A 12055-nucleotide genomic window follows, 5' to 3' on the forward strand; every position below is an offset into this window, starting at 1 on the left:
GGGGCCTGGCAGGCTGCAGAGGCCATGTGGTGTTCATGGAGAGATGGTCACTGAAGTTCCCTTTTAAGATCAGTGTACTGCTTAGGTTTTGCATATTAACCCCAAATCCCCTGAATCTATGCCGCCTCCCAAAACAGAAAAAAAGAGCCCCTAAACTTGTATTAATGCTTGTGGGTCATTATGAATGGAGGAGAAACTCCTCTGCTTGTGATTACACATCTCTGGATTGTCAGTGATGCCAGGCCCTGAGGATGAATAGTCACTTAGTCTGCTGGGACCATACCATCTGATTTAGTGTGTTCTCTCACTAGGACACACTGTTTCTCTTGTTTCTCTTCCTTTACTGTGGCCTACTAGCAGGCAGGCTCTACAGTGGATCTCTAAGCCCTGATTTGGCCATCTGCAAATGGCTTGCCCTCTGGAGTGACTGAATGAGAAAGTGCTGAACTTCTTACCCATCCCTGCATTGCAGCAAGCACTCCTTGCCCAGTTGAAACCAGCCAGGTCGGCAGGAGAGGCACTGCATGCTGTGTGGTCCTTCGCAGGTCCTGCAAGAGCTGTGGCAGAGCACACACTGCTGGCTGTCCTTGTCAGTGTGGTAGCCCTCTGGGCACTTTTTCACACAGGTCGTGTCTGTGGAAGAAGGAAAAATGAGTTTTGACAGCAAGCTTGACCTGTGGCTCCCACATCTGCTCTATTCAGGGAAGGAGGCGTTCATTGCATGCAGAGGGAGAGGAAGTCCCGGGAGGCTGATTGATATCAGTGAAGCTGAGGTCAGCATGGATAGTCCATGACAGGCAGAATGGAAAGTGTAGGCTGGTGGCTATGGCAACTGAAGGTTGTTGGGTACCTCCGCTCTAGTTTTCTATCATGGCTATAAGAGTGACACCAACTTTATGGCTTCATAACAGAAACTGTTCATCTTGCTATGATAGAGGCCAGAAATCTAAATGTATATACAGAACTGCATCCCTTCTAGAGGCTGTCAGGGGTTCTGTTCCTCCCCTGTCTACTTTTAGATGACATGTATGATCATGAACTTGGAAGCCCCTTCCTTCTCTTTCAAGGGCAGCATTCTCCCTGTTGCTCTGATCTGGTCAACATACATCTACTACCAACTCTGCTCTTAATAGACCCTGTGATTATGTTTGTCTCATCTGTTAACAGAGGCATAATCTCCCCATGCCAAGACCTTTCATTAAGCACAGCTACAAAGTCCCCTATTACACACAAACTGTGTACTTGCAAGATTGCGAGATTAAGGTGTTACATCTTCAGGAAAGAAAGAATAATTAGTGTATCACGATCTTCTCAAAACAATCTAGTTTATAAATTGTCCATGTCTGGTGGTGTGGGGCAGGAAGGAGTGAGAAGATCCAGCCAGGGCAAATCCTGTGCCCAGCCTTTGGGAGGAGTCTCTGTATCAAGGTTTAATTCTAAATTAACTTGCTTTCCAGCTTAAGAGAAGATCTTCACTAATGAGATGTCTTTTTCTCGGTAAAAAGGTATCTGAGTCGACCCTAGATTAGTCATTACTAGAAGAGAATGTCCTAACAGGTGAGACTGTGTGAAAGACTTGGTTGGATGGGCTTCTTTTTTTTTTTTTTTTTTTGAGGAGTATTCTAGACAGGAAGTTGGCCAACCTAAAATGGGCAAAGAAGACAGGTGTTTCCAAGTGTCACCTATTGGAAGAGGCCAGAATGATAATGAGGATGTGTGACCCTATATGTAACAAGGTACCAATATCTTTGCTAATGATATCTTCCAAGATGGGGAAACTGGCTGGCTATTTTGACTGTGAATATCTCCTTCTGTGGTCTATTCTGCTGATTGGGGAAACAGTGCCAATATTTTCTGGGCTTCCCAGTATTAATCTCTTTTTAATTAATTGATTGATTGATTATTTTTGAGACAGAGTCTCATGTAGGTTGCCTTCAAACTAGCTAAGGCTAATCTTAAACTCCCAGTCCACCTGTATTCACCTGTCACATGCTGGGATTACAGGTACATGTAATGACATCCTGCTTATTTACTCTTTGGAGACAAGGTCTTGACGTATGACGCCCAGTCTGGCCTTGAACTTGAGATCTTCCTGTCTCAGCCTCTCCAGTACTAGGATTATAGGTATGTGCCACCATACCTACTTAAGATGATTAATTAATCAACAAATACTGAATTAAGAGACAACTATGGTAGAGGACAGAATAGCTACATGTTTGAGGTGTCTGTCCACAGACTACTTATTACTTGGGAATCAATGGAGAAAGTAAATTGTCTTGAAAAAAAGATCTATCTGCATGAATATTACTGATGGGAGGCAGGTGGATATCACTACTCCAGACACAGCTCTCAGAGGATACAACCCACTTCATTTGGTTGAGAAGCCACACTCACCATCTATGGGGGAGACCCTTGCTAACTCAAAAGGAAGAGTAGGGACTTTTTCTCAAGTGTCCACAGCATAAAATACAATGTGTTCCAGATGGAAGGCAAATTCATGAAGACCTTACTCTGGCCCTACCTACCCTAAGGAGGATCTGGGACCATTTAATAGAACAGTATATTTTAAAAACTTTTAGACTTATTTGTTTTATTTTATGTGTATTAATATTTTGCATGAATATTTGTATTGTACCATATGTGTACTCGGACACTCAGAGGTCAGAAGAGGACATCAGATCTCCTGGAGGTGGAGTTACAACGGCTGTGAGCCACTGTGGGTGTGGTGGATTAAACTTAAGTCTGCTGTAAGAGCAAGTGCTCTGAACCACTGGCCCATCTCTCCAGCCCCAGTGATAGTGCATTAAAGACTTGTATCAACGCAATATACTGTGTAAGAAACTATCTCTAGGCTATGAAACATATAGCAAAATGTTCATGGGAAAAAGACTGATATGGATAACTTACTTCTCAATGTTTCAGAAAAGGGTAGACTGTGGATTAGCAAACAGAGGAAGGTGATGGATGGTACAGAGGAGAATGATGAAGATCGGGAGTGGGTTAAGTAGGCAAAGGGCAGTGTATGATGTTTCTTCTACCATTCCATCGTATCTGTTTTTGTTAGGTTTAAAAAAATTTTAAGAGAGAGAGAGAGAGAGAGAGAGAGAGAGAGAGAGAGAGAGAGAGAGAGAGATTGAAGTTAACCCAAACTGGGCATCAGGTGGCATGCCCAGCAGGTTCACAGAGGGAAAGACAGCACAGCTAGCCTTGGGCATAAGTGTTATACAACTTACTGAGAAGAAGAGTCTCTCCAGGGCAGGCATAGCACTGGTCCTCAGAAGGCCCTGAGCAGCGGGAGCACTTTCTGTGACACGGCTGACACCTGTGGGAACCCTCATCCCAGTATTCAACGGCTGCACACTCCTTGGGTGCCATGCAGGTGTCATGCACTACTGTGAAGCCTTCCTGACAGGTCAGGCAGGTCCAAGCAGATGAGCAGATCAGGCAGGACTCGGGGCAATCTGCAGGCATGGCAGGCAAACAAACAGGGGTGAGAGACAGGCACGACTGGGACACCCCTCTAAGAAATGAATTTCTTTCTTCTGGAGACTTCTAGGGCTCTGTGCCAAGGGTCATGGTCACCCCAAACTATGAGCAAGATCACACATCAGCATGTGGCCTTTCTACCATCAAAATCCCTGTTGCCATGGTCTTTCTGCAATCTTCCATAATACCTCTATCTAATCACTAGTAAAGTAATTGTTGGAGTGTATTATAATTGCCCAATGGTAAAATGCATCTTTGGTGTCCACTGAAAATGCACAGGGCCAGTGTGAGATGGTTTGCATACAACAGGGGCTTGCTTGGCAGATACATTAGACAATCAACAGGGGAACATTTTACTCTTAGAGTTTCTGGTAACCATCATCCCCTCTACTTGGAATCTTTTTCTTGAGAACATGTGAAGGTTTCTTCCTACATCGGTTGCTCCCTCCCTTCCTTGCTGGTATCTTACAAAATAACTCTCAAATTTCAATTGCTCCTTGCTCCTTTTCCCACCCTCATTTTTCTGTCTTACTTATTTCTCTTGACTATCTGTACTCAGTATCTTCCATTCCAAATAGAACGTGAGCTCTGTGAGGGCAGGGGTTCTGTGTGCACTGCTTTCCAGGCTGGGGGCAGCACACAGCACACAGAAGATGCCCTCAGCTTCTCTGGACAGATAGGCTTCACTGTTAGGATCACCATCTCATTCTCTCTGGAATTAGGACCAAAGATGCTTAGCCACTCATCTAGAGGATGACAGAATCAGCCAGGCACCGTGGCACACATTTGTAACCCTAGCCCTTGGGAGTCTAAAGCAAGAGGAAGGCTAGTTTAAGGCCAGCCTATGTGGCATAGGAAGATTGATTGCATCTGTGGGTTTGGGGAGACAGACCGGAATGGGAACTTAGACTCTTAACAAATGCTCTTGCCAGTTCAGACCTAGGGGCTCATGGAAGATGGTAATTCACCCCAGGGCTTTAGAAAAAAAAAAACTGTCTCCTAGAATTCTTTCCTCTTATTTCAGAAGTCCTCTCATAATGGACAATTTGCTTTTCTGTTTTCTGGCAACTAAAAAGAGACTAAGAAAGATTAATGCCCAGTTGAAACTAAGGGTGCTGAGGAAACTACAGATTCTATCTTTTTTTTTCTTGTTTTATTGTTTCCTGTAGTACTAAGAGTAGAGTACAGGACCTTTACTGCTGTGCTGCTTTCCAGTTCCAGCAGTCCCTTTCTGAAACATGTAGTTACAGAAGTGACAAACGGAAGATGAATGGGGACTTGGGCTAGGACGAGCTGAAGAGAAGGAGGATGGTCATGAGGAGAGGAGAGAGGGAAGAGAGATGATGGGCAGGGAAGAAGTCCCCCATGGGATGCTTTACTAAGTGTATAAACTCATTGATGGCCTAAACTCCCAAGGACAGGCTTTAAAAGCTCACCTGCTCTTGGAAACATTTACATGGAGAATCCTTTTCTATGGGCATGTGCCGTTAATAGGGTCATGTAATCTCTAACTTGTAAGAGGAGCTAAGGTGGGAGGAGTAAGGAGAGGGAGAGGAAAAGGAAGAGGAGGAGCAAGGTGAGGGGGAGGGCAGAGATGTAGGAGGATGAAGAACCATGAAAGTATGGAGAGCAGTCCTGGGTAACAACTTATATTTAGGTTAGCTAATTGGGAAACACTTCTAATTGTATGGGCATATTGTTATTGAACATTACCAAACATATAAAGCCTTTGATTAATATTTAAACATTAGAGTTTCATTTCTTACCAGGCCCGAATGGATGGCAGGATGGTCTGGGCACAGCCCAGCCTTGTGGAGACAGCATGGAAGATTGGCAGAGCCATCTCCCACACTGGTGTCTCATGGGTAGCAGGGCCAGTGTCTCTGGCCGCCTGAGTGAACTGCCCGAGCTGAGCAGTCGGGTACTCTGTCACTGTCCTGGCCACAGGCCTAGGCTAGTCAGGAACATGGTGGCTGAATAAGAAAAGCCAGATTGAATGCTGCCATTTAAAATATTTCCCGCAACAGTAACTAGCCAGATTCATATGCTCAAAGTTTATGAATGATGTATTCTAAAAGTGAACTCTCGTGGGGCAGTGGTAGTGCACACCTTTAATCCCAGCACTTGGGAGGCAGAGGCAGGCAGATTTCTGAGCTTGAGGCCTGCCTGGTCTACAGAGTGAGTTCCAGGACAGCGAGGGCTATATAGAGAAACCCTGTCTGGGGGGAAAAATAATTCCTTAAAAAATGAACTCTCATTCAAAATCTGTTTCCTTGAGCAGGAAAGTTAAGAATGTTCTGAGAGCTGTGTCTGGGTACTATGGCAGCCTTAGAGCATACTTTGCGTGGACAGGCTTCCCAGCCTTCTTTGCTCACTCATGCAGCCCAGAAACCCTTACCTCGGCATTCATCATTCTCTTCTTCTTTGTAGGTTCCCTCAGGGCACTCATCCAAACACAGTCCATTGTGGAGAACCTTGGAAGTGTCAGCACAGACCTTACAGTCATCCTCCTTGGGACCATTGCACTCCAGACAATTTTTATGGCAGGGGACACACTGGCCCATGTCAGGATAGAAGTTCTTGGGACAGGAATCATGGCACATATCATTGTATAGAAAGAAGTCAGGCATGCACTCTGAGGAAAAAAGGAAGTAGCAGGTTATCCCCAGGGATTGGTCAGAAGAAGTCATCACTTTTGTGGTGGGCTAGCTCATTTCTCAGCTCTCTGAACCTCTTGACCTGGGCCGACATTTGCCCCTCCCCAGCCAACCAGGGTGCATCCCAATATCTAACAATCCCTACCTTGAGACAGGAGGCCACACATGGTGGCATGAATATATGATCTTGGATTTGTGTGCTGAAGTGGCCTGTACCTTTTAGATGCACAAAGTTTCAACGTCATGGGAAATACTGATAGTGGGAAACTGACTGTCCATGTGTAGAAGAATGAAACTAGACCCATACCTATCACTCTGCCCACAAATCAACTCCACATGACCAAACTCCACCAAAGACCTCAGTGTGAAACCAGAAACACTGGAACTGCTAGAGGAAAATCGACAGTGGGCTTACAAGATACAGGTTCAGGAAAACGACTTTTGGAACAGGACTTCCTTTGCCCAGGAATTAAGACCAACAGCTAACAAATGGCCTTCATAAAACTAAAATGCTTTGGTATATTAAAGGGAGCCATAAGCTGAGTGAGGAGGAGGCCCATAGAATAGGAGGGAATCTTTGACAGAGGATTAATATCCAGAGTATACCAAGGGCTCAAGAAAAAAAAAAAAAACAAGAGAACAAGTGATCCATTAAAAATGGACTATAGCTCTGAACAGAGAATTCTCAAAAGAAGAACTGAAATTATCTCATTCAGCACCTTTAGTCACCAGGGAGATGCAAATTAAGATTACTTTGAGATTTTTTTTTTTCTAAGATCAAGAAAACTATCAACAACAAAGGCTGGTGAAGAGATTGGGAAAGGAGAAGTCCACTCACTGTTGGTAGAATTGAAAGCTGGTACAGTCTCTATGAAAATCAGGATGTAGAATTCTTCAAAAGTAGACCTACCATATCATCCAGCTATACCACTCCTTGGCATATGGCCAATGGACTCATTGTCTTAGACACCTGCTCAGCTACGTTCATTGCTGCTCTACTCACAATATCCAGGATGTGGAAACAGCCTAAATGTTCATCAATTGATGAATAAACACTGAAAATGTGATGCAGTCTGGAATACTATTGAGATGCAGAGAAAAAGGAAATCATGAAATTTGCAGGGAAATAGTTAGAACTAGAAACTATTATACTGAGCAAGCTAACCCAGACCCAGAAAGACATGCTGCGTGTTCTTTCATATTTGTGATCTTTTTCTGAATCTTTAGACTTCAGCATTTGACCAAAAGAAGCTGCAGAAACTAGGAAAGGTGGGAAAAATCATGGTGGGAGAGGGCAGGAGGAGCTCTGGAGAAGGCACTGGAAGGATACAGGTGATAGGAATGGGAAAATGGGGGTGGAGGTCTGAACCAGTGGGAGTGGGAGAATAATACAGAAAGAGGGAGACAGATAGAAAGAGACAGAGAGACAGAGACAGAGAAAGAAGAGGAGGAAAAATAAATACTTCTAAGGATGTTTGAAAAAGCTAAAGAGAAACATTGTTTTATAAGCTTACTTTACACCACACACACACACACACACACACACACACACACACACACACACAAAACCAGTGCACATGAGAAATTTCACAAGGCCCCATCCATACATGAAGAACTACAGATAATGGCTACCGAGATAGATAGATGATAGATAGATAGATAGATAGATAGTTAGATAGTTAGATAGATAGATGAGACAGAGAGACAGAAACAAAGAGAGAAACAGAGAGGAAGACAGAGGAAAATACAGAAAGAGACAGACAGACAGAGACAGAGAAGGAATAGAATGTCTTTTCTAGTGATGGGCCCCTGATCAATTATCTAATCCTGGAGGAAAACCTATTACTGACATTGCCCTAAACCAATATAATTTCTAACTACATTATTGTTTGTTTGTTTTTTGAGACATGATCTCAGTATGTAGCTCTGGCTGTCCTGGAACTCACTATGGAGACCAGGCTGGCCTTGAGCTCACAGAGATCCATCTGCCTCTGCCTCTCAAGTGCTGGGATTAAAGGTGTGTGCCATTATGCCTAGCTATCTAACTACATACTAAAGCCCATATCCACATATGAATGTAGCTCTCACTCTACTTCTCAAAGAAGCTTCTTTCTCCAGTGGGTACTGTAGAGATCTACAACTGGTTAAAATGCAGAGATTAAGTAATCATGGGGCACCTAGCCCCAAATGGTACCTCTACAACACAATCACTATACATTCAGGGAATATGAGAAGGAGGGTAGGAAGATGATAAGAGCCAGAGGATCAGCAGATCTGCCACTAGAACACGTCTTCCAGATGTGACAGGGATGCTATACCCAAAACAAAAAATCTCAAGAAAATGGTTGCGTGAACGAGACCTACATACTGACAACAAAATCCAACATGCCAAAATGCTCAAGGTGAATTTCACAGGGCTGTACATAAAGAACGGAGGGAATGGTGAGAGAGGGGAGGAGAGGGAGGGAAGGAGGAAGGGAGGAAGGGAGGGAGGGAGGGAGGGAGGGAGGGAGGGAGGGAGGGAGGGAGGGAGGGAGGGAGGGAGGAAGAATATCAGTTTTTTCTAGGGATGAGCCTGGTAAATTATCTAATCCCAAGTAGTCAGCCCTAAGCACATGTACATAAGAGGCACGGTAAATGGGTTCAGTAGACTATAGTTAATATTCTACTGAAAAAAGCAACAGCCATGCTAAGGATTCTTCCAGACCAATCAGCTGATTAGGACTTCACTATTATGGAATGTTGGAATGTTGTGGATCCAGAATTAAATTATCACAGGCTTTCTTTAGCTTCTTAACAGCCCACTGACTACCTCTGTGCTGGACCCAGTATCCTGTGACGGTCAGGTAAATTCTTTTGTAATGTGTAAATGTCACAGACCATCAGCTTCTACCAACCTCAAAGCTAGCTACGATTAGTGTCAAGTGGTATGTGGGGCCTAGAGCAGAGATCTCCTCACTGTGCTGAAACCCTCCTGCCTGCTATTGCCACCAGCTCTTTCGAAAGAGCCTCGATTTATGACTCCCTTTTGCTCTGACTAGGCAAATGCCATAAACTTGTCACATTGAACCGTGGCATGTAAGGTAATCTGAATCTCTGTTCTTAGGCCATGGCCATTCATGTCTGTCTCCAGAATAGACGTCTCTTACTCCCTTTGAGGTGGGAGTTGAATATATCTGTAAGAACTCTTGCTTGTCTTAGCTTACAGCGTTCACAAGGGAAGCAGTATATCTCACCCCCAACTTCCTCAACTATGGACCAGCAGACGATGAATTTCACTGAAGGTGAAGATAGATTGCTTTTGGTTCTCAGTGGCCCCAGCCAGTGGCTCCTCAGGGCCAGGATCCCCTTGGGATTGTGAGAATGTTTATGGTTTGTTTTCTATGAACGATGACTAGATGACTAGTCAGTCCACCAAGGGCCAATATGCCACAAATTCCCCTCACCCTGTACCCCCTTTATCTTCTCCACCTAGTGAAGCTTTCATTTATACAGAGCTGCCTCATGCTTCTTCCCATATTCGCCAAACTCGATGGTCCAGGGAGGACAACCACTTGCCCACTTCTTTTATTTTCTTTCCACAAATGGTTTTAAAATTAGCCAACTGTGAGGTTGGAACCCAGCCAACGGGAGAAAGACACAGTACTCCTACATTAGGATAAACACCGATCAGCTTTGCTGCTCGGTGTGCCTGCTAGACCAGTTTTGGTCATAGCATACTCCTCTTGTGAAAAGAAAACTTTGGCGGATTCCTTTCAGTTTGTTCATGTGTTCCTTTGTGCAGAGGGAATGCTTTTTTTTCCCATCAGGATGCTTCCAGGTACCTTTGCAAGTTTTCTCATGGATGCAGTCCTGGCACCTCTCTGGACAGTGCTTGCAGACTCCTTCCATGGCCACATGCTTTTCAGGGCAAGTTTCCCAGCACACCCCATGGTCTAGGACGAAGTCTCCTTCACAGGAGTGACAGCTGGTGGCATTTCCTTCACATGTTTTGCAAGGGGAGATACAGTGTTCACAAACACCATCTTTTGCGTAAAAGCCCCTACAGAAAGAAGGAAGATTGCAATTATATCAATGAAAGATGGGTCTCAGCTGCTGACAAAGGGACTCAGACCAAAAGAAATGGCTGCTGCTCTTGTCAATCAGAGTGAACCCACAAGACTCACTGAGGGAAAGGTTGTGAAAAAATGTCTAGGAAAATAGAATGAAAGGGGTGGGCATCTCCCTTGGGAAATTGGTTTGTTTAAAGGCATTTAATTTGTCTAAACCTTTTTCCTGATTTATTCCCAAATTGTCATTGTCTTTTCTTTCTGTTAAATTTTTATTTTACAACGAAAAGTAGTTCAACACACACACACACACACACACACACACACACACACACACACACACACACACACAAACACAGATATTTCAAAATAGGTCTGATTCTGGAAACAGCTTTTGACATCTACCATTTAAGGGGTCTGGGACTGTTTTTCCTTTTCATATTTTATTTGTGTGTGTGGATAGTATATGTGTATACAATTATGCCGATTTGAATATGCTTGGTTCATAGGGAGTGGCACTGTGAGGAAGTGTGACCTTGTTGGAGGAAGTGTGTCACTGTAGGGGTGGGCTTTGGAGGTCTCCTCCTATGCTCGGGCTCCACCCAGTGAAGAAGAGCACTTCCTCCTAGGTGCTAGCTAGAATGAGAGTCTCCTTCTGGCTGCCTTTGGGTCAAGATGTAGAACCCTCAGCCCCTCCACCACCATGACTGCCTGGATGCTGCCATGCTTTCTCCTTTGATGATAATGGATCAAACCTTTGATACTATAAGTCAGCTTCAGTTAAATGTTTACCTTTATACAAGTTGCCTTGGTAATGGTGTCTCTTCACAGCAATGAAACCCTAACTAAGACAGAGCTTATGTGTACATACTTGTGCATGGATAATAATGGAAACCAGGGGGCCTTCCTCTATCACTCTTACCATGCTGTTGAAACAGATTCTCTCATTCTGAATCTGGTGTTCACCAGTTTTGCTAGACTGGCTGACTTGAGGGTTTTGGGGATTCTCCTGTCTCTGCTTCCTAAGTACCAGGATTATAGGTGTATGTGTCACAGTACCTAGCGTTCTGGGGTCAAACTCAGGTCCTCTTGTTTGTTCAGAAAGCACTTTATTAACTAGCATTTTTTTTTTTTTTTTTTTTTTTTTTTTTTTTTTTTTTTGAGACAGGGTTTCGCTGTGTAGCCCTGTCTGTCCTGGAACTCACTCTGTAGACCAGGCTGGCCTCGAACTCAGAAATCCACCTGCTTCTGCCTCCCAAGTGCTGGGATTAAAGGCGTGCACCACCACTGCCCGGGACATTTATTTTTCATATTTGTCACTGTTGTAGGTCTGACTGTCCTGAAACTCACTATGTAGACCAGGTTCGCCTCAAACTCACACAGATCTGCCTTCCTCTGCCTCTCAAGTGTTGGGATTAAAAGTGTGCACCACTATGCCCAGTATTTATATCACTATTTTTTTTTTTAAGAAAAAATGATTTATTTCATATTACTTCTATTTAAGAATACAAATATTGGCTGGCTTAATGGCTAAGAGCACTTGCTGCTCTGCCAAAGTTCAGTTTCTGTCATCCGCCTCCGGCTCACAGTCACGTGCAGCTTCAACTTGGGAGGATCTGAAGCCTCCAGCCTCTTCGGGTTCTGAACTCATGTACGCACACCCACAGGCAGACACAGACATAAACATGACAAAAAAATAAAAATAATTTTTAAAGACAACAAATATTTCTTTCAACATGGAACTGGCAACCTGGCATGGTGGTGTCCACATCTGTAATCTTAGCATGTGGGAGGTTGAGGCAGAAGGATTGTCAGTTTGAAGCCAGCTTGTGGTATGTGGTGAAACTCTCAAAGAGAAAAGTA

General features: G+C 44.0%; 1 protein-coding gene across 2 annotated transcripts in view; it reads right to left on the reverse strand.

The window, feature by feature from the left end:
* Pcsk5 (proprotein convertase subtilisin/kexin type 5) overlaps positions 1-12055 on the reverse strand; it is a 411165-nt gene that overhangs the window by 19252 nt on the left and 379858 nt on the right. For both annotated transcript variants that reach the window (XM_076918285.1, XM_034512925.2), the window contains 4 exons: positions 9968-10185; positions 5885-6121; positions 3234-3461; positions 456-633 (listed from right to left, as the gene is read on the reverse strand). In XM_076918285.1, the coding sequence (XP_076774400.1) occupies positions 456-633; positions 3234-3461; positions 5885-6121; positions 9968-10185 (861 nt within the window). The remainder of the gene's footprint in view (positions 1-455; positions 634-3233; positions 3462-5884; positions 6122-9967; positions 10186-12055) is intronic.

The sequence above is a fragment of the Arvicanthis niloticus genome, chromosome 1 (assembly GCF_011762505.2).
Source record: "Arvicanthis niloticus isolate mArvNil1 chromosome 1, mArvNil1.pat.X, whole genome shotgun sequence".
NCBI lineage: Eukaryota > Metazoa > Chordata > Mammalia > Rodentia > Muridae > Arvicanthis > Arvicanthis niloticus.